The sequence below is a fragment of the Eptatretus burgeri genome, chromosome 17, assembly GCF_056783735.1.
Source record: "Eptatretus burgeri isolate ZD-2024b chromosome 17, Ebu_testis_v1, whole genome shotgun sequence".
Lineage (NCBI taxonomy): Eukaryota > Metazoa > Chordata > Myxini > Myxiniformes > Myxinidae > Eptatretus > Eptatretus burgeri.
Window position 1 is genome coordinate 4077587 of NC_140977.1, and position 25900 is coordinate 4103486.

Here is a 25900-nt window from a genome sequence, read left to right on the forward strand (position 1 = left end):
GGTGCATGACGCCCCCCCACCCCGACCCCTCCTCCATCAAAACCCTTCCCCGGCCCCCAGCGAAACCGTGACCGATAATAGCGGATCGGTCCTGCCAGGGCAGGTGACAATGCGGCAGATTATTGAACTCGCGCAAAGCATAAACGACAAACTGGATTACATGAATGCGAAAATGGATGCGAACATGCAAGGATTCAGGAGCGATATGCGGACACTGCAGGGTGAACCGCAGAGCATGGGGCAATGCCTGCAGGCGGGCATGAAGGCAATAGCAGTGAAGCTCAAAATGGCGACCCACGTGTGGGAACGAACGAGCTCGGGGGGAGTGCAACGGCTGTCAGGCCCGCGGTGAAGGCGGGAACAAAAAAATTAATTCGGGGGACGTGTTGGGCGAGACGCGTGGAGGTGACGGAAACTGTGATGGTGACCGAGAGGGAAAAATTAAATGGGGAGACCGAAACGTGTGAGACGAGACACGAAGTGACGACAAAGGAAATAAAAATAGTTGAGACACGGGAGATAGAGAGTGAATTGGAAGGGGTTAGTGACAAACACACACACACACACACAGAGGAAGTGGAGGATAATGGGGGTGAGCTCGCAGAACGTGTTGGGACCCGGTGCGAGCAGTTGGATAGCCTCCTTCGGGAACGGAGGGAGGCGCTATGCTCCCTTGAAGCAAGTCACGACCAGGTGAGTTCGGTCGTGCTTTGCGAGTTCGAGGGGACGGGTGCTGCGAACGTGTGCATACGAAGCTTGGGGGGTATAGAGGCCCCGGAAACCCTTGCGGTGGCACAAGTCTCCAGTGTGGTTGTCCCGGTGTGTGTGGTGCAAGGTGTGAGTGCGCCCTCGTGTGTGGAAGCGACCCCGTGTGTGAGTGGTGTGGTGGCAAGTGTGCCGAAGTGCGTGCTTCCCAACGCGCCGTGTGTTGATGAGGCACCGCGGGTGAGTGCCCCGGCATGTGTGAGTGGTATGGTGTGTGCAAGGGAAATGGCACGAGTGAGTGAAGGCCGAGTGTGAGGGAGACAGCGTGTGTAAGGTCGCGGTATGTAAGGGAGATGACGGTGGGCATGTGTGAACATGCAGCCGCGTCTCCCGGTGTGAATGTAATGGAGTGGAGTGTGAGCGTCGTGACACGCAGGTGTGTGTGGGTGGAATGGCGACGACAACGGCGACAGAGAGACAAGAGCCGAGTACCGGCCGTAGCTGTATTGGGGACCGTGCCGGGTTTACACAGCAGCGAGCGCGAGGTCCGTGCTGTGCAACACACGAGGCCGCAACATGCTCGCTTGCGGGAGTGAAGCCGGTCCGGAAACGCCAGCGGTGGATGTTGCCGATCCCGCGACGGACAAAGTTTAGGCAGGTAAACGAATTTGGACCGGACGGGTTCTCCACGCGATCGTGTGTGTTAAGCTCCAATGGGCAAAGCACATGTGTTCGCGTGGGGAACCCCTCGAGACGTGGGGCTTGTGTTTTTTTTTTATGCGCACGGTGACGTCATGGCTGCACGTGGGGTTGGAATCCTGCAGGAGGGGTATCCCTGCCGGATGGTACCGTCCAAGAGGGACGAGGGACGCAAACAGCTGCCATGACGTCACGCCACAGGTGCGCAGGTTGCGAGTTGCCGCGCTGGTGCTGCGCGAGGAAAAAAAAAAAAGCAAGCCTCGCTTTCGGGTGAAGAGGATCCCCGGGCAAGGGGTGGAAGACCCCCTGTCCAGGGCACAGGATGAAACTAGCTAGGGGGAAGGGTGAGCTTGGCTAGACCGGCTCCATGGGGCAGGGGTAAGTCCTCATGGGGCCCGTGGAATGGATTAGGTAGAGGGATTGTAGCCAGATTTAGGATGGGAGATGGAAAGTGTTTTTTTTTTATGATTTGAAGACAGTGACAGACTTTGGATGTGTAGCGGGGACGTAGTTTAGCTACCTAGTGTTAAAAGGAACATGCTGTAGTGTTAGGGACGATGTGGAAGCACGAGTTAGTTAGGGGAGGTAGTTAGAAGGATGGCAGAGTTCAGCGGTGTGTGTGTTGGTGAGTTGTGTGGAGACATGTTGAGTGAGTGAGGCCAGCGGGTCTGTGTGTATGGAGCGAATGGGGAATGCATAGTGCGATGAGTGATTGGGGGGAGGAGTGACACCCGCCCAAGCGACCCCAGGGTCAGTGTAAAGTGAGTTAGTGGGTTGGTTAAATTGACAAAATGGAGGTCGTTTTGTTGTTGGTGGGAGTATAGGCTCAAACCCCATTTGGAGGGGTGCAGGAGCCCTGTTGACAGGCTGGGAGCGTGGCTGCGAAAGGTGAGTATCGCTGAGTGGGTACCCCGGGCACCGGGCTAGTCGGCCGTGGTAGGCCAAGGGCCCATGGGGGGGCCGGGATAGCGTAGTGGGCACGGGTGCGCCCGCATGAGGCGGGGGCCCGGGGCGCCATTAGCCGCGTGGGAAGTGTTGTGGGCACGGGTGACCCTCGGAAAGGGGCCCGGGAAGCCAGCCTGCCACGTGAGCGTTTCAGGGGAGTCGCCAGAGAGGGCACTCCCCGGTGTTTAGGGAGCTGGTAGGCTTGGAGGCAGTGTAGTGCCCGGGGGTGCCATCGTCGGAGGATCGGCAGAGGGTCGTGCCTGCCAAGGGGAGCCACGCGTCCCAGCCATGAGACCGTGTGAGGGCACGGAACGAAAATTGGGGGGGGGCGAGGCCCGAAATTGTAAGGACACCAACACAGGCGATGGGAATCTGAGTTGTTAGAACCAATAGTTTAAGCGAGAGGCGCTTGTTGAAAGCCCCGGGGTAGTTTAAGAGTTAATGGTTAGGGTAGATTAGGAAGTGTACCCCTCCGCACCATCCATCCCTTCGCTCACGTTGTGGGCCACTGGACCCACTTTGGGTCAGATCGCTGAAGTCTGGGGAGGCCATCCTGAGGCTTCGTTGGGCCTCGACACAGGACGCTAGCTATCCCTCATTCCCCTCCGGGAAGGGAACGTATGGGTTGGGAGTAGGCATAGGGGACGATAGGTTAGCCGAACAAGGAGAGTAAAGGGGGTTTGGGGACGAATTATAGTGGGAGGTATAGAAATATAAAAAAAAAAGGTTGGGGCTAAATTGGGTTTTACAAATTAAGGGAGTGGGTATAGACAGTGACAGGCAAAGGCGATAGGTGGGAGGGAGACAGGTAGGGAGGTCCGAGCCCGCCTGCTGAGTGGCCAGCACCACCGCACACCCTCCACCAACCTGCACTGCACGGCGAGAGGCCGGCCAACTTCGTCTGCGGCTGTGCTTCAAGGCCTGTGCCGGCCAGTTCGTCTGCCGGCTGTGTTTGCCTGCAGCGGCCTTGTTCTGCAGGCTGTGTTTGCCTGCTCACCTTTGCCATGCCATGCCCACTGCCCATATTCACCAGCCCCCGTTCAATTTTGATTTGCCCCCCTTGTTCATTGCCATGTGCGCCAGGATCAAGGCAACAGTTTGGAAGCTGCAAGAACTGTCCTGTTGGCAGCTACAACACGGGCCTGCAGTGGCGGCCTGTGCACCGCTTTTCTTTTGACTTTTGTTTTGCTCCCTGCAGAGTCCATTGATCCTGGGCCATGGTTTAATGTAAAATTTGTAAGTTAAGATGTACTGTAAATATGAGTGCGCCCCCGGCATGTTTGTTAAGTGACGGCAATTTTATTTCAGTCGTCCGTGTGAGTGGGTTTGTTTAGTTAGTTACTCAGCCCTCAGGTTATTTATTTTGGGGACACGAATACCATGAATGTCGCAATCAGGGATCCGTAGGTAAAACGTACTAGGGGAGGACTACACATGATGGCACACGAAAATTTGACGACTCGGGACGAGTCTGTAAAAAAGGGAGGGGGTAGTGTTACGGCTGTGGAAATTCGCAAACCACCATCCAGGTCCCGTAGGTGAGGTATCTCTTAAGTACATGTGTAGTTAGCCCCAAACCCGTTGTTTCGAGGGTATTAATGTGATTCATTCAGGCTGCGACGCTTTGAGTCAGTCGTTTTTCTGTTTCTATCTTTTATTTCAAACAAAAACCAACGAGGACGCTCGGTGGGCTTTTCCCGCCTGTTTTTCACGCCATTCTTCTCCGCGCTTGGTGTGAGGGAGGAGAAGCGGGGTGGGGCAGCTGGCGCCCGATTGGTGGATGCGTGGTGTGACGCGGCCAGGGAGGAGGAACGCCCCTCTTCGAGACCTTTCTCGAAGCGCCTCAAAGGGGGTGGAGCAAAGAACGAGGCGGAGCAACAGGGCGGAGCTCCGGGATATAAAAAGTCGGACACGGGAGGAGCGGTTTTGTGGTAGCTCTTGCCCTCTTCCTGTAGTCCGGCTCGCTCGTCCTCTTCTCTTGCTGGTGGCCGCTGGCCTGGTCTGCTGTGGTGCGGTTCCAAGACCCCGCTGGCGGGAAGGAGCGTCCGCCATTCCCCCCTCCCGACCTCGGGCATCCACGTTCACCCCCCTCGATCCGCGCTGGGATAGCGCCGAAAACTCCGTCCGTGGCGTCGAGTGGCCAACACCTGCCGGCGCGAGACACGCCGGAGAGGCCTCGCCTACCACGCTAGGGCACGGAGTCGAGGCCAGGCGGGACCACGTCGACGGACGTCAGAGAGAGACTCGACGGCCCAAAAGGGAAGTCACCTTTTTCGTTTCGGGGTTTTTGTATGGATCTTGTGGCGCCGTGTCTTGTAAAGTAAAACTGTATAAGTGTTGCCGTGTGTTCGCGTATTCGGTCGTAGCTCTGCATTGTTGTTTTTGTTTTAAATTGATGTATGCGCATTCTGACTGTTTGGCTGAATATGTGTGCTCTCCGTGTATCGTGCAAATAAAGTGCATTATGTTGAATTGTTCCCCGTTTCGCTGCGTCCTTTCCTTCGTTTGAATCTCCATCTTGCTTCACGTAAAGGGTTCGTCGTGGGCTTCATACGCCCGATAATTAATCGGAACCGTCGATAACACCGCTCAGTTATCCCGATAGTACGGAACGGGCCGCTCAAGCGGTTCGTGTCCGGAGTCGACCTGCGGCGAGGTACCATCGCCCGGTTTACCATCCGCGTGGGTACTTAGGTAGGTCGAGTTTGGCGAACAACCCTATCCTACGCGGGTGGCCGATTGGCACGATCGTGGTGAGGTCGAAAGGCCCACCCGTGACTGGCTCCGGGCGATAGTTCCCGGAGGGTCACGACAGAATTGTCCGTCCGGTGGGCGAGGCGGCCGCCATTCGAGTCGAGCGGCCGATCACACGCCGGCAGGCGCGCATTCGCAACATTATTATTATTAAATTGAATTCAGAAGGAGGAGTTTACCATACTTATGTGAAATGAGGAAGCGCTCACTGCAGCCCATCCTGACTGCAATTGTGACATGTTATGGTCTGAAAAAGAGGGGCCCTGCTTATTTTGGATAGCAAATTCCCATTGAAGAAATTCAAGAACAAAACAAACAAACAAACCAAAACAAAAAAAAAAAACAAAGGAAAGGAACTAGAAATAGTATACATCAATGTCAAGGGTAAAGCCTTCTGACTCCCTGCCATTCAAGTACTTGGACTTGTCCTCATAAACTCAACTGATAATTAAGTTTTAATAATTGATGAGTGTGATGTGGAATTTCAGCATTTCATTGTTAAGTGAACATATAAAGAAGAGCAGTGCAGTGTGTGGCTCTGCTTGCCTTCAGGTAGCTGAGAAGCATTCTTCGTTTCCCTGGGAGGAGAATCATAAGGTTCTTTCTTTACACACTCATTGCTCAAAGCATCCTGAGAACTCTGAGAGAAATCACTTTGAAAAATTTCTGTCTTCACTGGAAATGAACGCAAAAAAAAAAGAATTGAAATGAAATAGTAAACCTCCATCACAATAAGCAAGAAAAAAATAAAGAAGTTTGGCAATTGATATCATATTCTACTTCAACTACAAAATTCACTTTATTTCAACTAACAATGAACAATAAAAAGAATGAAAATGGAAAAATAAACAAATACATCCAGCTTTTAAGACATTTCAGTAATTACAAGAAAATCAATAACAATAAAACAAATTGTTAACAAGAAAAAGAGCATTCAGAGATTGTAGACCCTCGCCAAGACTTGTTTTGTGTGGTCCTTGTGCAGTTTTGTGTGGTGTATTTTGTGGGGCGTTTGTGTATTGGTAAGTTACGTAATTAATAAGAGACATAATTGGAACTGCCACTTTAAAACTGCTGGCAGTGATGACCAAGTATCAAGACATCCCACTTTGATTGGACACCTGACCCTGACCGATGACGTTTTTTATTATGATTAAATTGAATTCAGAATGGGATTAAAATAAATTCAATTCAAATCAAATGGAAGATCAAATAGATCCAGTCTTGCAATGGAGTAATCAGAAGGAACCCAAACAAGCAAAAAGTAAAGATGAAGTCATCAGGAGGAACCTGGATAGAATTCCCATTTCAGCTGTTGCTCCTCCACACTCATCCTGAAACACACAGCTGAGCCTTATTCATTAAATTTTTTTTTTTTAAAGAACCCAGATTTTAAAAAAACGAAATAATTCTGGCTGCCAGATCATGCGTTCGATCAAGTTAAAATTTAAAACATGTATTCCACATCCACATAAAATATTAAACATGTGTGGACATAGTCCACACCAATGGGCATCGGCGGAGTGTTCGTCATACTCAAGTTTCGATTTTTCTGCTGGGCACATCATGTGCCTTCTGGTTGAATGGTTTGCATTAGCAGGAACAATTGTCTGAGTAGCAGACAGATCGTTGTTCTGTGCGGATAATGCGGTTTTACCGTGTGAGACATAATCTGCAGCGATGCTCACCATAACAGTCAGGAGGTGCGTCTGATCACGCGCACGCGCGCGTGCGCGCGCGCACGCACGCGCGCAAGCGCGCACGCGCGCACGCGCGCACGCGCGCACGCGCGCGCGCACGCGCGCACGCGCGCACGCACGCGCGCACGCGCACACACACACACACACACACACACACACACACACACACACACACACACACACACACACACACACACACACACACACACACACACACACACACACACACACACACACACACACACACACACACACACACACACACACACACACACACACACACACACACACACCTTTCAAACCCATTTCGGTGGTTGCTAGGAGACAAGAAAGCTGGTAGAAAAACGTTTATAAATAAGCATTTGAAAATTTGAACAACAGTTTTATCCTGAGGTGGGTGGGAAGGTTGCATTTGGTGGTGGATGTGATTGAGGGTTGAGGAATAGCGGATGAAACCCGAACCTGATCCAGGTTCCCCTGATGACTCCATCTTTGCTCTTTACTTCTTCAGGTTCCTTTCTGGTCTTCCATTTCATTATATTTAAATTAAGATATGCATGATTTAAAGAGCAGGTTGCGGGTCACCAAACATGTTCTGAAAATTTATCAATATGATTATATGTGCATTAAATAGTTCGATGCAAACTATTGTGGTTGCCTAACTATTGGGGAAATTGATTAAATTTAACTCCGAAGTTGTTATTTCTCGAGGCCGTTGAAAAAAAACAGCCGCGTGCCCATATATGGATGGTGACGTCACGTTCTCCAAAACAAAGCGGTGCTCACTCGCTCATTGAAGAAGTGTCCAGTTCAGCGGGCCGTTGTTTCGCTTTTTTGAGCTTGCAACTATCTATATTATCTTTTTTTATTTTGAATTATTGTAGAACAAAGTTATTTAGATATTTGTACATCATGCCTCGCACGTGTGTCGTCATGTTTTGCGAAAATGGCTGGAAAACGGGTAATTTCTCCCACCGATTCCCGAAGGAATCAAACATTCGCCGGCAGTGGATAAGATTTGTACAAATAAAACGGGCGAATTTTCCCCCAAAGAAAACGGGTGAAGAGCACCATTTGGATAGACTTGTCATATGTGGTGACCATTTCACAGCCGAGGATTACGAAGGCAACGCAATGAGTGAGCTCGGTTTCAAAACAAGCGTGACGCTGTGCCCACCATTCAGCCTTCTCCTCCTCAGCCGGCTCCTGCTTCATCTTCTCACACTGTGTCACCTCTCAAGGATTGGGGCATTGTGTTTATCTATAAATGCGCATAAGAAATCGAGAAATTATTAGAATACACTATCCGGAAGTCCGTACGTTGTAACCCGTCATGGGGAATGTGGCTGAGAATCTCTTCCCCATCGGCCACGCTTACGCAGCAACGTGTCCTGTCATTGGTTGGTAAATAAATGGCCATAACTTGGGAAGCACTTGACCGATTAATATCAAACCTTGAAAAGGCACATACTCAGGTCCCCAGCAATATACCTGGCAAGTTTCAATTATATCGGACCAGTGGTTGTCGAGAAACAGTGGTCACGCACGCACTGCTGGAATTATAGATAGATATGCCACAACAGTCTCTTGAAAGTTGGGGTTTGTTCTAACTGTTCACGTTGAAATGAAGAACACACAGAAACGAGCTGATACATTTAACAGGGGATTTATTTACAATAGGGAAAGGGGAGACACAGAGCAGAATTAATCCCGAATATAGTCATGCAATGTACAAAGAGCAAGCACTTAACAATTTCTACTTACAGACGGGCCCACTGACAGACGCACACACAGAAATGGACCCCAATGGTCTTTATTGAAGGCCTCCAGCTCGAGGACAGGTGAGCGAGAGACCAGAGTCTGCGCTTGGACCTGTCCACCTCATGTGGTCTTCGACGATCTGGCTCGGCGGGACTCGAACCTGCAGCAACGATGCCACTCCAAGCACCAGGGACCGAGGAAAAGCGTCGGATGCCAGGTGGACGAGACGAGAGACGACCCGAGCACTGCCAAGCCGACCAGACCAGACGAGTCGATCTCCGGCACCTCGAACCCGATCACTACCAACTGACCAGACCAGACAAGACGATCTCCAGAACCTCAAACCCGATCGCCCAACCCTGACGGCTTTTTCCAAGGCCCTGGCATTCCTTATATTTCATTTCTCCTGCGGGCTGGGGTGTCATGGGAAGGATCACCGTCTGAGACGTCTCTTCTCTCATTGGTCGAGAGGCTGTGGGAAAGTTCACCGTCTGAGACGTCTCGGCTCCCATTGGTCCGGGATTCGTGGCAAAGTCAGTGTCTGAGACGTCTCAGCTCTCATTGGTCGAGAGGCCGTGGGAAAGTTCGCCGTCTGAGACGTCTCGGCTCCCATTGGTCCGGGGTTCATGGGAAAGTCGGTGTCCGAGACGTCTCAGCTCTCATTGGTCGAGAGGCCGTGGGAAAGTTCGCCGTCTGAGACGTCTCGCCTCCCATTGGTCCGGGATTCGTGGGAAAGTTAGTGTCTGAGACGTCTCGCCTCTCGTTGGTCATGGGGAACATTTAATCTCTCTGGGGCGGAGTCGGAGCTCTGGTGGCCAAGGAAACTCTGCCCATGTACGTGCTGATACGCACGTGTTTTATGGTGCCGATGGATGATGGTGGGACGAGAAACGAAGGAGGATATTGTTGTTTGTAATTGATGTAACAAAAGGTCTAACTATAAATTAATTCACAACGCACGTACAATTAGTCACCCATTAAACAAAGGGGAAGGAACCCTGACTAGAAACACAGACTTATCGATATAACTGTTCTATAGGGACCCTGGCTGTTGTGTGCGATGGGTTCCAGATTCATAACAATAAAACATTAAATCTTCAAGCGAGTAAAGTTTTATTGGTGATTTTGCATTTATGAGTTGACCGACTGAAAGGACGCAACTGAGGTTGTGGATCTACTGATGTGGGTAATCGACTGATGTGGATCTATGACCGGGGTTGTAGATCTGCCATTTAGAGAGGTTCTGGGCTGAAAGGATCGAAGCCTCGAGGAAGAACGGTGTCCAGCCGATGATCCGGGCAGTCGGGAAAATATTAATTTCCTTAAAGGTTAAGGTTCTTCCTTTAGGTAAAGGAACTGTGTTTTGAGGTTAACATCATTTACAACAATCCTATAAATATTATATTCCAGGAATAGTCGATACTGTACAGTGTGTGTGTGTGTGTGTGTGTGTGTGTGTGTGTGTGTGTGTGTGTGTGTGTGTGTGTGTGTGTGTGTGTGTGTGTGTGTGTGTGTGTGTGTGTGTGTGTGTGTGTGTGTGTGTGCGTGCGTGCGTGCGTGCGAGAGAGCATGAGAGAGTGAGAGCAAGCTCCCTCCCATACAATGTATACTCATCATTGGGACAAGCAGTGTTGTGGTTCAGACCTTTATTTTGAAAGGATGATTCTTCTACGAACTCAGACTTCACCTTTACTTCAACAATAAAACCTGAAACAAAATCATCACATTAAAACTTAACAATGGGATGACTGAATCAAAAGACTTTTTATATTTATCGCAAGAAAAATGTTAAAAATAAAGAAGAAATTACATAAAACTCGAGAGGCGTTCATTAGCGTACAAACCCATGTCCCACAGTGCTGGATATTACCATCACGTGTTTCATTTTCGGGATTTTGTTGAAATGGATAAACAGAATTAAACAGATGGATCGACACACTGAAGGCTTTCACTGCATCTCTACAGAGCCGATCATTATGTCATGGTGCTCTTATAAACACACTTTTGAAGGGAAAGTAAAACCCTCAAATAACAACTGAGTTTATTGTGGTAAATCAAAAAAGTGGTACCACTGGAAATGTACCTTATCTGGGCCCTGGCCTAATGTTGTAACCCAAATTTGGTAGCATTCTGACTGGTAGGTCTGGAGAGGAAGATTTTTGAAGGAATTTACATTTCCCCAAAAATTGACGAAGTCGGCCATTTTGACACACTTCCAGTCACGTGATCGGCATGGCATCCACAATTTAACATCGGGACCCTGTCGTAATGTTGTAACCCAAATTTGGTAGAAGAAGATTTTTGAAGAAATTTACTTAAGTCAGCCATTTTGACCGATTTAAAGTCACGTGACCGGAACGAGCTTTGCAATCCCTGTTACCAGTCAAGAGCATAATGTTGCTGCCAAATTTCAGCCGGATTGGCCTGGCGATTTGGCTGGAGAAGTCGAAACAGGAGACGGACGGACAGACAGATGGTGCATCATGACAACGCCTCACCTGGAATCTCAATTCCAGATAAGCAAATAATAAATACTCAGTAAACTTGTTCCTGAAACACCATAACTAACCTCCAATCATAATTTTCAGTCATGAATGTAGCCTGAGGGCCTGGTTTTGAAGCATCTCCGAGCCCGACACATCGCAGGATGTTTTTCCAAGCACTATGTATACACACACACACACACACACACACACACACACACACACACACACACACACACACACACACACACACACACACACACACACACACACACACACACACACAGTTAGGAATTCGCACCCGCCGGCGTGCGAACGGCCGCTTTCCACTAATAGTAGCCGCTCGCCCACCGGACGGACAATTCAGTCGTGACCTTCCGGAGCAACGCCGGAACCCTGTCACGGGTGGGTCTTTAACCCCACCACGGCCTAGTCAATTTTCTACCCACGCAGAATAGGGTCAATCGCCGAATCTCGATATAACTAAGTACCCGCGCGGTAGCCTACCGGGAGACCGTACCTCGGCGCAGGTCGGCTTGGACACGAACCGCCCAAGCGGTTCGTTCCGTTCTGCAGTGATAACCGAGTGGGTATTATCACTCGACCTCGCCGGATCCGATTCTATTTAATGGGTATTTAAAACCTAACTAATATTCCGAGATGCAACACGGAGTTCCAATGGGGGAAAAAAAGACACGACGAACGGGTAACATTCACACAAGCACATTTATTTACACATGCACATATACAGTCAATCATGCAGGTATGGAAGCAAATAAAGCGAAAGCACTACAACCAACTATAAGCAATTTATGTACAGCCACTTTTACAGTTTTACTTCACAAGACACGGCGCTACAACATGCATTCGAAAGCAAAACCCCAAGAAAAAAACCACCCCCATAGACAGGGGGTCACACTGGGCCCGTGGGTCTTTATGGCGTGGGACTTGGCAGACCGAACGAGTCCCCACGAGACCGTTGCAGGTTACCTGCACCCTCGTGGTCACTGATGGGCGGGTCGCGACGTCTGTTCCCCACAGCAGCTAGGATAGCCGCGGCTGACTCGGGCCCTCCACGGGGCCGGCGAGTTCTCTCCTTGTACGAACGCGCAGGTTCGCGCGACACAGCTGGCAGAGCGGCGCCTCCAGTCCGCGTCCCCTCCGCGATGCCCGGACTCTCCACCGACTGCAAGCTCCGCTGATTCGACCCGAACCACCGAACTCAAGACTCTTCGAAGACCAAGACGGGCAGAAGACCACGAACTGCCAACTGACACTGACCGACCGCCCCTGACCTCTTCAGCGGCGCCTCCGTGCACCGTTTTATTTCCCCGGCACCCCGCCCCTCCCTTCGCGGCGCTCGGGGGGGGCGGACATTCCAACAGAGATCGGCTGGATCAGTTGTTTCCCAAACGTCATTCTTGTTTACCAGAGAAATCGGGGCGGGAGTTGTTTTTGTTCACCTTTTGTGTTCGTGGAGATGTTGACGGTTGCTGGCGGAGTGGTGAGGATGGCGTGGTTGTTGAGAGGCAGGTGTGGTTGTGGTTGTTGTGAAGCGGTTGATGAGGGTGATGTTGGTGGTTGGTCCAAAATAACGATAGTCAAAGAAAAACGGCTATCTCAAAGATCACAGCCCTGTGACATGAATAATTCCCATTAAACAACGGTGGGGAAATCAAACTGAACACAGACTTACCGGAATAACTGAACTAAGGACCTTTATGGTGCTCTGCGAATTTCCACAGCCGTAACAATATATACATATGTAAATACATATATACATGTATAAATACATATATGAGGTGTGTTCAAAAAGTATCCGACCTTTGTTCATAAAAAATACTCGTATCCAGATACAGCAAACTTATACTAATCTCCTTCAAAGTAGTCCCCTTGGGCTGCCACACACTTCTCCCAACGGTTCTGCCACAGTCGGAAGCAGCACTGGAACGCCTCTTTTGGGATGGCGCGCAGCTGATCCGTCGCATTCCGCATGAGGTCTTCTCTGGACTGAAATCCGGTCCCTTTCAGGGGCATTTTCAGCTTGGGGAAAAGCCTGCAGTCACACGGAGCCATGTCGGGAAAGTAGGGAGCCTGACGAAGCACAGGTGTGTTGTGTTTGGCCAGGAAACTCTGTATCAAATGTGAAGAATGGGTGGGTGCGTTATCGTGATGGAGCTGCCAATTGACCGCTGTCCACAGATCCGGCCGTTTGCATCGCACAGCACCACGAAGGCGATGCAGTACCTCTTGGTAGTACTCTTTGGTCATGGTTGTGCCGTGTGGTGCGTACTCGTGATGAACCACGCCACTGGAGTCAAAGAAGACGGTCAGCATGACTTTGACATTGCTGCGGACCTTCCTTGCTTTTTTTGGCCTCGGGGATGTTGGATGCTTCCATTGTGATGACTGGAACTTGGTTTCTGGGTCGTACCCATAAACCCAGGTCTCATCGCCAGTGATCACTGTGTTGAAGAAGTTGGGATCCCTGTTCACAGTCTCCAGCATGTCCTGTGCGATCTCCAAACGGAGTTGCTTCTGCTCGATCGTGAGCAGGTTTGGCACGAACTTCGCTGAGATTCTCCTTAAGCCCAAATCCTCAGTCACAATGGAATGAATGGATCCAATGCTGGTGCCTGCCTCGTCTGCAAGTTCTCTGATCGTGATTCTACGATCCTGCATTAAGCAGGGTCCTCACTTGGTCAATGACGATCTCATTTCGGGATGTTGAGGGCCTACCAGAACGTGCTTCACTTTCCACTGATGTGCGACCATCTTTGAAGCAGTTGTACCACTCTTTTATCTGTGTGGTGCCCATTGCTTCGTTCCCGAAGGCCTGTTGAATGTTGCGGATCGTTTCCACTTGGGAATCGCCAAGCTTTACACAAAATTTGATACAGTAGCGTTGTTCAAGTTTTTCCGCCATTTTGTCAAAAACGAAAAGCCAACGGCGCTCACTTACACTTCCTCATTCATCGGCGGTCTGTTGGCGACTGACAGCTTCTGCAGGCAGGAAAATATTCACGCATACGAATTAGGATCGCCGACATACGTGCACCAAACCACGCCTACCTAGCTTCATTTGTTTACGCACGAAAAATTAAGGTTGGATACTTTTTGAACACACCACATATATATACATATACATACACATACATACACATATACATATTGTTATAGATTCAGTAGTGGTAGGATTCGCACCAGACTCTTGACCCCAGTGTTAAGGATTCGGACGTCACTTAACAGCACCACCGTCTCCGGGGTTATAACGCCAGCTGGTTCGGCACAATTCTCGGGTTACGCGCCTCAGATCACGATACCAAAATACACCTGTGCCTTGCCAGCTGGGGGAATAGACCCCGGTTACAGACTGGTTTTGTCAGAGACCGAGCGAATTCTGCCAGTCTGTAACCATTTTGGTTTTATATACCAATCGAGCGAATTGTTTCTCAGCATGGCACGAACAAACCCAAAGCGGCAACTTCATACGAATCAGCCAGATTTATTGGGGACACATCGGGGAACACAACACAAGCAAAGCATTCACGGCAGTTATAATTAATCTATTACCCGTTCTTAACTGGCGAGCTACGGATTACGGGTTTCGAAGGGAACCCTAGCGAGATAAACCTTAGACAACATGCAGACAAGACACAGACAGCATGCAGACAAGACAGAGTACTTGGTGATGCTTCATGGACGAGACGAAAAGTGTCAAAGGCCCGAATGTGGCTCGTGACAAGCCGATGTCCACGGATTCGAGCACCCCAGCTCAAACACGCCGCGTGGCAAAATGGTGGCATCGTCCTCCTTTTGTCACACCACCCACGCACGCAGCCTCAACGCGTTCAGCCCCCGTAAGGTCGACGGTACCAGAGCGGAAGGTCCACGTGTGCTCCAGCCGGCCCTTCACGAGGTCCAGCATACAAATCCAGGCCTGGCCTGTTCACCAGACAAGGCCAAATTGGGGTGTTGGGCTCCGCAGGCGGATCGCCAAAAGTGTCGAGGACCTCCTCATAAAAGTCGATCGCCGACTCCCCTCATGCAGTTCCTCCTGCCTCTTTCATGAAGTAAATCGCAGACTCGACTCTAGCAGCCTCTCTTGCCTCTTTCACGAAGCAGATCGCAGACAGAAACAGCTGTCCCTTACACAGCCGATCGCGACTCCCACTCGTCGTTTCTCTCCAGCAGAAGGCAGACTGACCTCATTCAGTCCCTTCCTTGCCTTTCTTTCGGCTCGCTCTTTATGAAAAGCCGATCGCAAAAACCCTCATGCAATTTCTCCGATCACCCGACTCAACACTCGTCGTTTCTCTGTTGCCTTCTCGGCGCTCGCTCGCCTCGAAGCCGACTACCCTTTTTCTTTCTTTTTCCTTTTGGGGCGCACCCCTTCATGAAGCCGACAGACTCCTCCCCCTCCCAGAGCACTGGGCGGAGACTCCTTCGGAGAGGGAACGAAGAAGAAGAACCTCTCAGTCCACCACCACTGTATGCACAATGAACATGCCTCCTTCACCTCCCGACACACATGTAATGTCCATTTACCGAACAACCTGGCTTAACATTCATTTAAAGGGGGATCTGGGCTAATCCTATATTTAATAACACACTAAAGGCCTTTTCCGAAACACTACCCCCCCCACCTTTCTCCCGAGGCTCTCCCGAGCCTCCATCTGGGGCAGCCCACGGCAATGGCCCTGTCTAACGTACAGCACAGATCTCCCATTTATTCTAACCTACAACATGGGAAGCACTTAACTCCAAAAACCAAAGTGTCACAGTAAGATTGGCATGTCCCTATCCTAGTGTCGGATCACCAATCTAACAAACAAATTCACACTCTATCACACTACTTAACATTCTAATTATGGATTTGAACGGGAGGGCATTCAATTTTACTTTTAACACCAATATTCGCATAGGAGCAGAACATTCAAAGGTTCAAAGTTCTTTCACGTGTTCGCTCCTTCATGCCCCCTCCCGGCAGTATGGTCCATTCACCCCTGAGGGTTTCCTCACTTCGTGGCCTTATTGGCCTCTCACCAGGTGAGTTCAGTCGGCCCTGTGGCCTAATCTCACAAAGAGTTCTTCGGCCCACGGAGCCTACAAAATGGCATGAATCTTCAGCCGCAACGGCCCACAAAATGGCATGAATCTTCGGCCCATATGGCCTACTCACAAGCAGCAGCAGGCAACAAGCCCTGCATTGGACAGCAGGCGACACAGCAATGGAGGCATGGTGATATCGATGGTAAGCAAATGCAGTTTTGAGGCGTTCTTGAGGACGCAAGTGGGTGTGATTACCTCAGACCATGTGAGATGGAGTGTACCCTTAACCTTCCTTGCCTGACTTGTTTGGCAGGACTTGTAATGGTTAAGTTCTGTTTTTTTCTTTCTTTTACAAACAGGAAGGTGTGTTTCTTACTCAACGTTATCTTCGTGGGTGTGTGCTCATGACATACTGGTGGCCTCTCTGGCACTTGGAGAGAGTGACCTAGCCTGGCCCTTGCTAACAAATTTTCCCATCAACACTACTCGTACCAGGTGTCACACATGAATGGTGCGGAAAAGAGTTCATCGAACCTAACCATTTGGTATCGTAACCTGAGAATTGTGCCGAACCTTGTTATGCGACAAACAATGCAACAAACCTTGTTATGGCTAGAATGATCCTAATGACCCATCTTTCCCGACCTGGCACACTGTTCCATTCTAATAAACCTGGGCAAGGGCCTTATTTGTCTTTTCCCATTTGGTGGTGCTAGGCATAACTCGCTGGTTGGGGAGTGTGACGACTACTAGGCCTCTTTGCCTGCTTCCAATTGGGGGTGGAGGACACCCAGCGACCTCGGGGTTCACCTGAGCGTGCTTCTGGCGCTCCTAACTAAGGGGTGGCTCTCTCTAGCCCCCATACTGTGCTCTCCTGGCACTAAACCTACTGTGCTCTCCTGGCACTAAACCTACCGTGCTCTCCTGGCACTAAACCTACCGTGATCTCCTTGCACCTCTAACAGCATTCACCTGCCAGGAACCCCCAAAGCCCTGGTGCCCTATTTCCCGACTCACCAACTTCCAATACCATGTCACACTCCCAGCCAGTACCCCCATACCTTGGCCTGCACCTACCCCTCGCAGTCCGCCTGCACAATGGAACAGCAGCCAGAATCCATGTCAAATCCTCTAAGTCCCCCTAACCTACACTAACTTGGTTTGGAGACTCCTACCGACAGGGTACGTTGTTCGCACTCACTATCCTCATTTGCACAATCACGCCATTCACCTGTGGGGGAAAAAATTTGTATTAATGTATTCTAAATTGTAACAAATGGATTTTTAGAAATGTAACTTTTATACTACAAGTTGAATTGGCTGTCCTTTCTGGCCAAGAGACTTTTGCCCTAAATGATGATAAATGTCTTGGTCTGGAGCGGAGTGACCTGAGCTGATAACAGCGAACCTTTGCCTCGAAATGTACGAAGTGGCTTCTCGTCTAAAGGACACGTCTCCAGTCTGGGTTGATAGCCCCCACCACTCTCTCATGAAAGTATAAAATGCTTTGAAATGTGAAATTGTTTCAGTGCAAGTACCTGAGGAAGTATTAGAATCTCAGTGGCTTGTGCTCCTTGGAACTGACCAAGTACCAAGTTATAATAAAACTCTCTGATGTAATGTGGAAGTGAATTGAATCGGGTTGGTCTAACTGTTAACTAAAGTAAGAATAAATGAAATAGAACCAAATAATATTGCAATCAATGGGGATTCTTAACTTCATTGCACGAGGGTGAAAAGTGTATGGTGGATAATTAGAAAATAAATTGTTTCACAAGGAAGGACTTGTGTAGACATCAGTTTTATCAGTGTCAATGGGTTTTATGCAGGATTTTATAACCAAATCGGACAAACGTTAAACTCTGCCTGAAGTCAAATAGGATTCCACAATCGGCCAGGTAGAATCCTTCAACGATCACAACAAGGTGGGTTAAAAAAAAATCCACATCACACCCAAACACTTTAGTCATTCATTCCACAGTGGCACACACCCAGCCCACAACACCATCCAACACCTTTCACTTTTATGTGAAAACAAAAACACACCAGTCTTTCGGATCACACTTGGTCATCAAATTTAACTGGTACACTTTTTCATCAAACCCCAATCAATTTGTCACTACGTCTGTCGCCCACTGGCCTCCTCCATACTGCCTTAATCATTTATTTCCAACAATTTAAACAAAACATCAAAATCTCTTCACCAGCTCAATGGAACCTCTGCATGGTTCCAACAAGGCATTTCAGTCTTCCCTCAAACAAGCCACTCTTTGTCATCATCTTGCTTCAGGTGTGTTTAACGCTCTGCCTATAATGTCTCCACCACTCTTTTTTTTTCAATAATCACCCAAATCCACTTGTGCCACTCTTATCCGTTCTGTCAGTCTCTCAATTTGCAATCTCTCGATATAATTTCCAATCAAAATTTTTTTTACAACCCAATATGGCCTGCTTCTTTGGCTCATTGGAAGGGGAGTGAGGGAACGAATCCCTCATTACCCATTACATGACCCGCCGCATTTCCGCCACGGCTCAAAGGGGTCACGTCTCAATTGGGGTTGTGGTCGACCCCCTCCTTTTCTCCAGGGTTCGCGGAAGTCAGGTAAACTCCAATCGGGGGAGCGGCGTCCCCTCTTCTCCAGGGTTCACGGATATTAGGTAAACCCCAATCGGGGAAAGTGGCCTCCCCCTCTTCTCCAAGGTTCACGGAAATCAGGTAAACCCCAATCGGAGAAGCGGCCTCCCCCTCCTCTTCAGGGTTCGCCAAAATCAGGTAAACCCCAATCGGAGAAGCGGCCTCCCCCTCCTCTCCAGGGTTCGCCGAAATCAGGTAAACCCCAATCAGCTTGCCGAACCCCTCGTGTCCTCTGAGAGGTTTGAAGACCAAGTGACACATGCCAGTGCCACTTGCTACTCATCTGCGCTCTACCCCGAAGTTCCTGTGAGGCCGAGAGGGAAACCAAAATCCATTTTTGAAGCCTGCTCCTGGATGCATCACCTCTAACTCTGTAAGAACCCATGCGGAGCTGTCCGTTATGGTTTCCGTCCCCTGTGTCAAGTTCTGTCCTGGTGGCATTTCTATTTCCCCTTGCACCTCGAGCCTATTTCCTACATCACCACTCATTCCACGCTCAGGACTCCCACACAAAACAGGCTCCACCCATTCCAAGGTTAGGTGTTCACATTCCACACATTCAACCTTGCCTGCGCACTGACCAACCACCTCACACTCCAGGGCTACATTCCCAAACACCACGTGAGTACCCACACACATTTCGGCCTCGGCAGCACACACCGGTGCTGTAGTCTGGAGTGTGGGCTCACAACATTCATTCTCAGGCATCCCACACACACATTCAGGGGTCACGCGTGCGTGCACCCCCATCGGACAGAGTCTCTTCATTAACATAAAATTCAATTTCTACCTTATGCTCATCGTCCGCACCATGTATGCATGTGCCCTCGTACCTGCTTCGTTCCAGAGTCACCTCGGTCCGGTCGCTTCTCTCCAGTAGGTTGCTTATCATTGGTTCGCCACACTCTTCTGGGGCTGTCAGCTCCACATGCTGGACCTGCCCAAAATGTGTTTCATTCATCAACAACCCCGTATGCTCCCTCAATGTCTCCTTCACCAGGGTTTGCTCCAATTGTTGTTTCATCCAACGAGTGATGTCAACCAAGTCCCGCACCACTAACATTCCTCCCTGAGGTGATGCCACACATCCCACATTATAGTGCTGTTCTACTTCCTGGCTCCATTTTCTTTTCCATTTGAGTCGTTCTTCCTCTCGGATGCCTTTTTAGTTGTTCGTTATCTTTCCGGAGTTTTTCCATCTCTGCGTACTCCAACCTTGCTCTCTCCTTGAGTTGGTCAATTTCAAATTCATGTTCTTTTTGTTTCCTCTCCCACTGTCTCTCTTGTTCTTCCTTCTCCAATCTCGTAGTTTCCCTCAATTGGTTTATTTCCCTTTCCTGCTTCATTCCTTGTTCTTTTTGTTTCCTATTCCACCGTCTCTCTTGTTCTTCATTCTCCAATCTCGTAGTCTCCTTCAATTGGTTGATCTCCCTTTCCTGCTTCATTCGTTGTTCTTTCACCATCTCCACGTATTCCAACCTTGGTTTGGCTTCCAACTGTCCGATCTGCACAGTGTGGTTCCTTAAGGTTTCATTCTCTGTTCTCTTTCTGTCCTCTCTTAACATCATCAGCTCGTTTTGTAATTCCCTCTCTTTGCTTTGGTGTTTCTGTAGCTCAGAAGCTTTTTTTTCTAATTTTTTTCTCATCTCCACACCTCTTTTGCATGCTTCCCTCCTCATTTCGTCCATTTTCTTACCGTATTCCTTTAGTTGTTCCTGATATTTGTTTTTTCTTTCGATCGTCTATTCTTGGATTTCTCTTATCTGATTGCCTGTTCTTACCTTCCCCCTCAGTAGTTCCAATTCCAAATCGTGTTCCCGTCCCTCCTTTTTCAGCTTTGTTTTCCATTCTTGTTCCAAGTTCTTCCTATCCCGGGAGTTACAAATTTGCTCTTCCTCTATTCTTTTGATCAGTTCGCTCTTCTCCTGTTCCAACTTATGGGGACTCCACCCTACTTTCCTCATTTCTCCCTGTAGTTCCTTGAACTGTCTTGACTTTCCCAACAATTCTTCCTTCCTTTGCTCCTGGTATTTCTCGCCTCTTTTTATCTTCTGTTCTAGGCTTTCTCTTTTCTGATTGCCTGTTCTTACCTTCCCCCTCAGTAGTTTCAATTCCAAATAGTGTTCCCGTTTTTCCTGCTTTATTTTCCATTCTTCCTGCAAGCTCTTCCTATCCCGGGAGATACTTATTTGCTCCTCTATTCTTTTGTTCAGTTCGCTCTTCTCATGTTCCAACCTACGGGTAAACCACTCTACTTTCATCATTTCTCCCTGTAGTTCCTCGCCTGTGTTGGCTAAGTCATTTCCCAGCCACCGAATTCGTTCCTGTGCATCGGCAAATTGTTGTGACTCCCCGTGCACATAATTTTCCTGAACGTTGTCTGCGTGCCGTTGTGCCTCGTCCAATTTAATTTTTAACTCCTCTATATAATTCTCACCACACCTCCACTGCTCCAAGGCATCCGCCAATTGTGTATGAATCTCGCCAATGTTCGCGTTGGCGTCCTGATTCGTTTGCCATGGCGCATACCATGTCCACGTGGTTTGAACCGGTGGGCACGAACGTTTTCTTCGTGCTGTGAGGTTCGTTGTGCCATTTATAGTACCCTTCTCCCACTTCGTGTCGCGCTGAGGTGGAGCCGCGCCGCCATTTTGCGACTTCATTTTTCTTTACAATTTTGAAGTTTTACACCCGATCCGCTCAAAATAAAATCAAACCTAATTTTGAATTTGTGAGCGACGGTCCCCCCCCCCCCCCCCCGCGCGCATCTCGTAACCAATGTTCGAGGTGCGAACGACACCAGTTGTTGTTGAATTGGTGTCCTGCAAATTTATGCGGGTGGATGGGTTCACATCCCACTTCTGACACCAATTGTTATAGATTCAGCAGTGGCGGGATTCGCACCCGACTCTTGACCCCAGTGTTAAGGATTCGGACGTCACTTAACAGCACCGCCGTCTCCGGGGTTATAACGCCGGCTGGTTCGGCACAATTCTCAGGTTACGATACCAAAATACACCTGTGCCTTGCCAGCTGGGGGAATAGACCCCGGTTACAGACTGGTTTTGTTAGAGACCGAGTGAATTCTGCCAGTCTGTAACCATATTAGTTTTATATACCAATCGAGCAGATCGTTCCTCGGCGCGACACAAATAAATTCAAGGCGGCAAATCTCGTATAACTCAGCCAGATTTATTGGGGGACACATCGGGGAACACCACACAAGCAAAGCATTCACGACAATGTTATAATCAATCTATAACCCGTTCTTAACTCGGGAGCTACGGATTACGGGTTTCGAAGGGAACCCTAGCAAAATAAACCTTAGACAACATGCAGACAAGACACGGACAGCATGCAGAAAAGACACAGAGTAATTGGTGATGCTTCATCGACGAGAGGAAAAGTGTCAAAGGCCCGAACGCGGCTCGTGAGAAGCCGATGTCAACGGATTTGAGCACCCAGCTTGAGCATGCAGCGTGGCAAAATGGCGGTGTCATCCTCCATTTATTGCACCGCCCACGCACGCAGCCTCAGCACGTTCAGCCCCCGTAAGGTCGATGGCACAAGAGCGGAAGGTCCACGGTGTGCTCCAGCTGGCTTTTCACAAGGTCCAGCAGACGAATCCAGGCCTGGCCGTTCCTCTCTTACAGATCGCCGACCACACACACCACGAGTTACTCCCTCAGCAGATCGCCGACAAACCCTCAGGTTCAGTTACTCCCTCAGCAGATCGCCGACCAACGCTAACAGTTTCTTCTCGAGCTGATGGCAGACAGACCTCTTGCAGTCCCTTCCTTGCCTTTCTTTCGGCTCACACTTCACGAAAGCCGATCACAAACAGACACAGCCGTCCCTTGTACAGCCAATCGCCCCACCTCAGCGCTCTCAAGCCCACCTTCCCTTCCCGGCGCTCGCTTCTCTCGAAAACGACTGGCTCCTCCCAGAGCACTGGGCGGGGACCCGTTCGGAGAAAGAAACGAAGAAGAAGAACCTCTCGGTACACCACCACCGTACGAACAATGAACAGCCTCCTACACCTCCCGACACATATGTAACATCCAATTTCCGAACAACCTGGCGAAACATGCATTTAATGGGGGATCTGGGCTAATCCTATATTTAATAACACACGAAGGGCCATTTCCGCAACAATATATACAGTATATATCTTCTTCTTCTTCTTTCGGCTGCTCTCGTGAGGGATCACCACAGCGGATCATCCGTATGATCCGCATAGTGATTTGGCACATGTTTTACGCCGGATTCCCTTCCTGACGCAACCCTGGTCGCCTCTTATGACACAGGGATATGGTACACCTATTTTAACCGGGGTATACACCGGCCCAGTACACTGGTACTCATTTCGCCAACCTCGGAAGGATGACAGGCTGAGTCAACCGCCTGGTGTATTAATTCAGTGGCCCAACGGGGCTTGAACTCAGGACCTTTTGGATCCCAAGCCGCTGCCCTTACCACTGCGCCAACACCAGGCTCATATACAGTATATATATATATATATATATATATATATATATATATATATATATATATATATATATATATATATATATATATATATATATATATATATATATCCTATATGTTATTTCTGTTAACGTCTGCGCGTAATTTGACGTTTCTCCTCCAAAACTGCCAGACGGATTGTTGCCACTTTCGGCATGCTGGTGGTCTGTGGTCTAATGAACAGCATGGGCTATGTGAGATTGGGCCAGACGGACAGGTTTGGGAATTTTTGGCGATTTTCTAATTTTTACATTCGTTTGCATGGTGACGTGTGATGTCACCACTGAGAGACGTAATGATGTCATGACATCATCGGTCATTCTCTGACGTCATTACGTCTGTCGTCGACAGACCGTCACTGCTGAGAGTCGTAATGCCACTCCTAGTAAACATCGTCTGCAATGTAAAACCCTCTTCTGCGCATGCTGACTACCTCAGAAGGTGAATTTGACACAAAAAAATGTAACAAGAAACATTGTATATAAAGAAATTGTATAAATCACATTGTGAACACTGGATATATTGACGTCTTAACAAACCCTCACTTTCGAAACTTCGCACAAAGAGCGGGTTTGGCATATATATATATATATATATATATATATTTAGGATGTCTTGAAAAATGATCATATCCACATCATCATTATTACCATTTGGAATGTGATTGGTATTCCTCATTTGTATAAACTCAAGTAAACAGGAATGGAGGAATGAATAACGTGGCTGAGATTTTCCTTCACAATTTAATGCCAAACTTGATGGACATTTGTACTTTGGGAGAAATAACAAGTACAGCATGTACTGTGGAAAAGTTTACTCTTGAGTGTAACATCATAAACCATAAAACTACATCAACAACAATGTGTTTGTGGTTCAAACCTTCATCTTGAGAGAACGAATCATCAACAAACTCGGATTTCACCTTCACTCTCGCAATATGATCTGAAACAAAAGCAATCAATTTAAACCAAATATAACAGTTTAAATTAAAAGTTTCACCAAAAAGCCCTGAACACAAATATATTATCAAAAAATACCCACTTTACAATATAAACAATATATTTTGTAACATTGTAACACGTCAGAGTGTTGGTGGAACATGCACACACCAGCTTATCTGCCCAAGAATTGCTGAATAGTAATAAGTTGAGTTTGAACCACAGGAGCAAGCTGAATCAGGCGACTGTAACTTCCGGTTTGACAAACTCGGTGACCCAGCCACATGAAATATGGATCAAAACTGAGTAAACACCAGATATAAAATGTAAACAACACTTGTTGAATTGCATCTCGTGTATAAATTAAACACTTCATGGTCATGTGTTGAAAGAGTACACTGTGACTGGTTGGCATGTAAGCCAAATGGTAATAAGCTCCATATCCGTCGCACTACCTTTTCTTGTTTTTAGGTATTAGGTTGTAGACAGCAGCCGCCTTGGGTAGTCATCGTGTCCTGACTTTGGAGCATTAAAGTGGTGCATGCAACCATATTGCACTCTGGTCATCAGCCAAAAATATCTAAACCTCTGTCACACTACCTTTCCAGGGTTTGAAGTAAGTGGTGACCCAGGTGCCAAAGGCCACCAAAACTCTTAGTTGGCCCGTGCAGTGACTTGTGTCAAAACCTTTGATGATATGCAATGCATACTTATGAGAAGTGTGGTTTAATTCCCGCTCCTCGGCTGTGCGCTGGCTTGCTACAACAATAGGGAATGGAACTTTGATATTGAAGCAAGGCCACGAGCTTGCAATATGCACACATCACATCATTGGCTGCATGCTAGATCTACCCAAAGCATGCATGTGGTACAGGCACGCAATTGTGCAATGCTCAAATGTACAGCAATAGTCAGGGCTTCACAAACCTTTTTATTTTGGTTTTCTAATGAGTACCAGCAGAAATAGTTTGGTAGTCACGGGAATATTTTTTTCTTTTTTATCTTTTTGAGTGCATTCATCTGCTTTCCCAAACACCACACCGATTTTTATAGCAACTCTCAGCTTTGTATGCATCTTATGCCTCTGTAAGCACTCTCTCAGAACGTTCGCTCCTAACACTCGCAAGCCGTTCTTTTTTCATTTGGGATGCTCCTGAACCTGCTCTACTGCCTCTTCACTTGTGCATTCTCCTTTGATCTATTTTAAGTGGTGCAGCCATTTCAATATTTGGTATTTCCTTCCATCCATCCCTCAAAAATGAAGAACCTAAACCCTCCGTGTGGGGATAACCAGTCGCAAGTTTGCGTTTGCAGTTTCGCAACGTGTGCCCACGTACCCATGCACACAAACAGACCTTTATTTATTTTTTAACTGCACCACTTACTTCAGACATGGATGCAATTTTTTTATGTTATTAACTTACAATATCTATACTATAAGAGAGCCAGGCGTGTGTGTGTGTGTGTGTGTGTGTGTCGCCATTTTTCTCAGATGGCTGAATGGATCTTCATCAAACTTTCAGAGGTTCGTCAGCAAGTGCCTAGGAGTGTTTTGAGGCAAAAATAAAAGTAAAAAAAATTCGAAACTTTTGAGAAAAAAAAAAAGGAATTTTTTCGATTTTTCTTTTTTTATGTTGTCATTAATTGAAATCATTGCTCTATCATGCTGAAGCATTTCTGATTAATGACAGTTATATTCAA

The 25900-nt window shown here is 48.2% G+C and overlaps 2 protein-coding genes across 5 annotated transcripts in view; both read right to left on the reverse strand.

Annotated features, from left to right (window-relative positions):
* LOC147009138 (uncharacterized) overlaps window positions 1-25900 on the reverse strand; it is a 66739-nt gene that overhangs the window by 30741 nt on the left and 10098 nt on the right. For 2 of the 4 annotated variants that reach the window (XM_085862731.1, XM_085862730.1), the window contains exons 2-4: window positions 24141-24203; window positions 10209-10271; window positions 5650-5778 (exon numbers count right to left, since the gene is read on the reverse strand). In XM_085862731.1, the coding sequence (XP_085718857.1) occupies window positions 5650-5778; window positions 10209-10271; window positions 24141-24203 (255 nt within the window). The remainder of the gene's footprint in view (window positions 1-5649; window positions 5779-10208; window positions 10272-24140; window positions 24204-25900) is intronic. The other 2 variants (XM_085862733.1, XM_085862732.1) reach the window with 1 other exon arrangement.
* On the reverse strand, window positions 19682-21476 carry LOC147009140 (uncharacterized). Its single transcript, XM_085862856.1, has one exon. The coding sequence runs from the start codon at window positions 21395-21397 to the stop codon at window positions 20477-20479; it is 921 nt and encodes a 306-aa protein (XP_085718982.1). The 5' UTR covers window positions 21398-21476; the 3' UTR covers window positions 19682-20476.

Coding starts and splice junctions, on each gene's coding strand:
- LOC147009140 (XM_085862856.1), bottom strand. CDS start 21,397: ATGAAGTCGCAAAATGGCGGCGCGGCTCCACCTCAGCGCGACACGAAG.